A 5219-nucleotide genomic window follows, 5' to 3' on the forward strand; every position below is an offset into this window, starting at 1 on the left:
TAGATTATGTCAGCATCTGGCAATGTATAACCTACCTGGACGAACACCAGTTTCCTTACACTTACTGTATAAAAATCTACACAAATTGCAATAAAATCGCAGCAGTCCATCAACTCCTCTGAGTGTGACTGTCTGTCAGTTCCTGCGCCGAATCCCGTTCTCCTGTCTTCAGACCCTGTCTCTCCCTCGGTCCCGGTGCCCTGGCTAGGGCCGGTCCGCGGCACATATCAGTTGAACTTTATTCAGCTGGTTAAGGTGTTGTCTATCAGATATCTCTCCACTGTAGTTAATACTTTATTCTATAAATCATACTGTTTCTACAGTTACTCTTTGCTCCAATTGTTACAGACTTGAATAGGGAGCATAGTTCAATCCAGTCCTCCAACATTTTCTGGGCACTTCCTGACTTTCTACTAACACAAGATATACCAGCTCATCTTATTCATTATCCATTCCTGTCTTGGGATCAGTCATTTATAATGACAACTTGTTCTTTTCAGTGAAAAAAATAATATTTAGAAGTCAAGATCTCACTACTTAATACCAATTTTTATTTAAAAAAAAAAAAACCTTCCAAATAATCTTTATGGATAAAAATAATCCTCAGACTCACCCAAAAATGGGTTGGCCAATGGCCTGCAGAGCAACATGCCATGTTTTACTGTGACTACTGTAAAACCCACATCACCCATGCCTGCCATCTTTGAGATAGGCACACCACTTTGGTGGGAAACACAAAGAGAATGTAAAAGATTACTGTCTTGGAAGAACTGAAAGGGACTAGTAAATTTTAAGGAAATCATTTGCTGACTTCCTTTCCAAGTGGGGCAAATGTGTCAGTGCAAATGGTGAAGTTAGATTCTCTCTCTAGGACAATGTCCCTCAAATTTTAGATCACCTGGGGATCTTGTTAAACTGCAGACTGATTTCACAGATCCCAGATAGTGCCTGACACATTCCATGTCGAACTCAACTCCCAAGTTGTATGATGCTGCTTGGGTCTCAAGTAATCAGGCCCTAATCTGGGGGTGTCAGTGTTGGTTCCACATTAGAATAGCCTGTGCAGCATTTAAAAAAAAAAAAGGCAAAATCCTGTGAAGGATAAAGGCGCCCATTCTAGACTAATTAAAGTAATATCTCTGGGGACTGGGCCTCCAGACCATTTTTAATTCCCAAGGTAATTCTAAATGCTGCTAAAATTCACTGTCCTGGTTTTAAGAAGCATTCCCTGGAGCTGAAGATAGGTTCCAATTCAGAGGGCTAATTCAACTTTCCTGTTCAAGATTGGTTTTTGCTAATCTACTAGCAACCCACTAAAGAACTGAGATTTTTGCCCTACCAGATTAAGGCACTCAAAAGTTAAATTCAGCAGTCTTTAGTTTCTCAGGTCATAAAAACCTCTCTATCAATTTCCTTTACTTTCATTTTTTGCTAAAGTCAACATTAAAAAACCTGATGAGGACATGCTCTAAGAGGATGTAGGACTCAGAAATATCAAGAATCTTTAGTCATCCTCATTTTTTCCTCCTCAAAACTGCTTCATTCACTGACACTTGATCTGAGGTTTAAGAGACAACAGGCCACTGCTTGTTTTTGTCAATTTATCAGCTTGAGGTGGGGACCCTAATAACTGTGTTCCATTGTACCATTACTCAGCAGACCTCCCTTTATTCGCAGTGACAATTTCAGGGTATCCATTTCCTAGGTTCCGATTTCTTCCTTAAATTAATCAGCTACAAGTTAGGTTGTAACTAACAGGTATACTAACTCATACTATTTTGAACAAATCAAAAGAAATTGTAAACAAGCAGAAACATGTAAAAGTCAAAAATACAGGAATGCAAAGGGATTCAGAACTGAGCTCCCCAAGATGTCTCACTTCAGCATTTGGATTATTCTGCGTTTCACGCAACTAAGAGAACTTTTACCTCTCCCTAACTACACAGAAGAACTTAGGTAGGGGACCTTTCCTATAATGAGTTATTAACAGAAATAACTATTTATGAAATTTTGGCAGGGCAAACATCTAGTTACCCAGTATTAGCTCTTCTCATCATCCTCTGAATGGCCGTTTCCCCCTCTGAAGCCCTAAGCCCTTATCCCATTCCTCATCTCAGGATGGCATATACCTTGAACAATACGATCATAGGGTCGACTTATAAGGCAGATTTTTTTGTATCTACAGATTCTGCATTCATGGATTCAAGCAACCCTAGGTCTGCACCATAAACATCGAGGGCCAACTATATATCACAAATGGATTTTCAACTGCATAGGGAGTGATGTTCCTAGCCACCACTGCCCCCCTCTTTGTACCCGCAGACGCCCTACCGCTTTCCTTGGCACAAGATGTTTTTTGTAAAACTTCAATCACCTGGTTGCTTTGATCCTCACTATCTTTATGGCATTCACGGAGGTATGTAACTAAATGTTTTTCTCCTGTTGGTCTGTTATTACATCATCTTAAATGCTACACCAATTAAGAAACCTAAAAGGGGGACATTTTTCTTCCTCCAGACTACAATTCAAACGAAAAATGACATCTCAGACGGTTCCTCCCGGCACTCCAGGTTACTTTGAAGTTCCAGTGTGGACCTCACGAGAGGAGAGATAGCCCTGATGCTGGAGAGCATCTCCACCCAGAGACAGCAACACAGACCCTTGGTTTTTGTTAATTCAATTGGGTCAACTGCCCATACTCAAGCCTCCCGCCCAACTCCACCCAGGTCCCAGGATACCCATAGGAAAGAGCCCACATCTTTACTGGCTCTCGCTCCTCTCTCATCACTTACCAGGGCTCGCGCTCAGGGGAGGCCTCGGAAAGACTTTTCAAGGTGCTCTCCTCTATAGGAGACTCGAAGTAGGAGTTCAGGGCTCTCTGAAAGACAAAACCACACGGATGGAATCTGTGTGCTGCACGTACAGGAGGAAGAGCAGAAGAGAGGAAAGGCACGAGCGTACTTCCATCTCCCAGTCGTTCTCGGCCAGGTAGCACTGAGCCACGGCGTCGTCGCAGCTGGCGACGGAGGCAAACTCCACACACATAAGCTTCCGCTTCTTCACCTCGGGCTCCCCCTCTTCTCGTTCAAACTCCACCTCAATCTCCAGCCCGCCCTCGGGATCCATACTTCACGGCGGATTACGCCCCTTGACGAGGGCCAGGTTGCCTGCGCGCCTCTCTGCGCAGGCGCCGCCACCCAGCCCTCCAGCATCAACTGCCCGGCGAGGAAACGCGCTCCGCCCTCGGAGGCGGTGGATGAGGCTACGCCTCCTGGGACTTAGGCGCTGCGCAGGAGAGCTAAACGGCGCAAGCGCGCGGCTACAAAAGCGCGCGGAACGTTTGTGCGCGAGTCGCAGGGGACAGTGGCTGCAGGAGCGCTAGCTACCAGATCCCAAATTCTCGGCGTGAGTGAGAGGTTTACGTACTCCCTGCCCTCGGTGTCCTCGTTCTTTTGCAAACTTCAGGGTTTCAGCTAGGTTCATTCTTGTGAAGGACCCAGACGCCGGCAGGTGATCCACGATGGGCTCCATGACACAGACTGTGCAGGAGGTGGTGAAAGCCATGAAGAAGCTTCGCTGTTTTGATAGAGTGTTGGAAAAGGTATTGGAGGCGAATGTTTCGCTGTTACTCGTCTGCGCTTGTAAATTCACCTAAGTAATAATGATTACCATTTTAGTGGTTACCTCTCTATATAGCCTTTATAGGTTATATAGAGGTCAAGTGCTTTGGTTGTCTCGACCTGAATGTGGTTATCGCTCTTGGAGACAGAATTGTCATTTCTAGGTGCGGGAAAGAAATCTCGCATTTGACCTTTCGGCAGTAAGCGTGTTGTTGGTGTTCCGAAGTAAAAATAAATAAATAAATAAATAAATAAGCAATAGCATCTACATTTTTTTAAAAAGATTTATTTATTTATTCATACAGAATTGGGGTACAGGCCAGAGATGCGGAGGGTGAGAGGATTCACCAGAGACAGAGCGGGGAGCAGAACAGGCAGATCGACGAAGTACACTGCTGAGGGGAGCAGCGGGCGGGTCAGGAGAGGTCTGGTCTGCAGCGCCGTGTGGTCACCTCCGGGGCAAGTGGGAAGTGGCTTTAGTTTCTCAGTGCAGTGCTTTAACCCGCTGCGCCACCAGGGAGGGCCAATAGCGCCTACATTTTAAGGCGCGCTTTCATCCTACAATATTAGAAGGAAAATAATTGCAGAAAGGTAGGAAAGCCAAGGTGCTACAGCTTTAGCCCTTTTGCACATGAACAACCCAACCCAGACGCCTAGTGTTGCTTGTCTTTGTAGAATAGTGTTGTGTTACATAGGAAACGTTTATAAGTAAGCAGAAATAGCAAAAGCCCTTGATTATGTCAGATCTGGAAGACATTTAACAACGTCTGAACTTTTAGTTTTTTCTATATGTCTGAGTGCCACCTTGCCTGTTTTTCTTCGGATTCGTTTGAGTACTGGGGAATTTGGAAATGAGTTAGAAGTGAGTTTTAGCACGGATTTAAATTTAAAAACGAATTGCAGTCTTTCGTTAGGAAGAGTTTGGACCAAGTTCTGTTTCCTAGAACACAACATTTAGGACTGTATTTTTAGCGTGTAAATAACTTGCTAATTATCTTTCACGATTTTTGTGAAAAGTAAATGATACTTAGATGAATATATTTAATGTTTTCAAGTAAGATCCAGGGACACACTACGACTTCACATTAACTTTTTTAAAGATAGATTATCCAAAAAAAGGAAGTATTTATCTAAGGAAAGTTTGAATTATTTTTTTTTAAATCTGAAGCTATTTTCATTGTTAAACTTTCACCAAATCATCGCTGTGTGTTTTCTCATATTCTTGGCTATGGATTGATTGGCCTTTGACTGATTAAAATCCTCTTACCTAAATAAACACAATAGAGCAGTCATTAACTGTATACCTACCTGAGTTAGCATTGGTAGTAACTGCCTTCCAAGAAGATATGCCTGTTAATGCAGATGTATCGTTTCAGAAGTTGCAGTAAGGTTAAATAATATTACAGCGCTGGCCAATAGAGATATAATGCAAGCTACAAATACAGGCCAAATATGAAATTACACATTTTATAATAGCCACATTTTAAAAAGCAAGAGGGGATAGGTGAAATTTATTTTTTTTTTATTTTTATTTTTTTAAGATTTATTTATTCATACAGAACTGGGGTACAGGCCAGAGATGCGGAGGGTGAGAGGATT

At 42.9% G+C, this 5219-nt stretch overlaps 2 protein-coding genes across 2 annotated transcripts in view; one reads left to right on the forward strand and one right to left on the reverse strand.

Annotated features, from left to right (window-relative positions):
* TDP2 (tyrosyl-DNA phosphodiesterase 2) overlaps positions 1 to 3196 on the reverse strand; it is a 14047-nt gene extending 10851 nt beyond the window's left edge. The window contains exons 1-2 of the mRNA XM_004693321.2: positions 2962 to 3196; positions 2793 to 2878 (exon numbers count right to left, since the gene is read on the reverse strand). Coding sequence (XP_004693378.1) covers positions 2793 to 2878; positions 2962 to 3126 — 251 coding nt within the window. The 5' untranslated portion in view covers positions 3127 to 3196. The remainder of the gene's footprint in view (positions 1 to 2792; positions 2879 to 2961) is intronic.
* Positions 3197 to 3333: 137 nt separating this feature from the next.
* The window catches only part of ACOT13 (acyl-CoA thioesterase 13), an 11288-nt gene continuing 9402 nt past the window's right edge, over positions 3334 to 5219 (forward strand). The window contains exon 1 of the mRNA XM_004693322.2: positions 3334 to 3601. Coding sequence (XP_004693379.1) covers positions 3521 to 3601 — 81 coding nt within the window. The 5' untranslated portion in view covers positions 3334 to 3520. The remainder of the gene's footprint in view (positions 3602 to 5219) is intronic.

The sequence above is a fragment of the Condylura cristata genome, unplaced genomic scaffold (assembly GCF_000260355.1).
Source record: "Condylura cristata isolate star-nosed mole 26May11 unplaced genomic scaffold, ConCri1.0 scaffold00037, whole genome shotgun sequence".
Taxonomy (NCBI): Eukaryota; Metazoa; Chordata; class Mammalia; order Eulipotyphla; family Talpidae; genus Condylura; species Condylura cristata.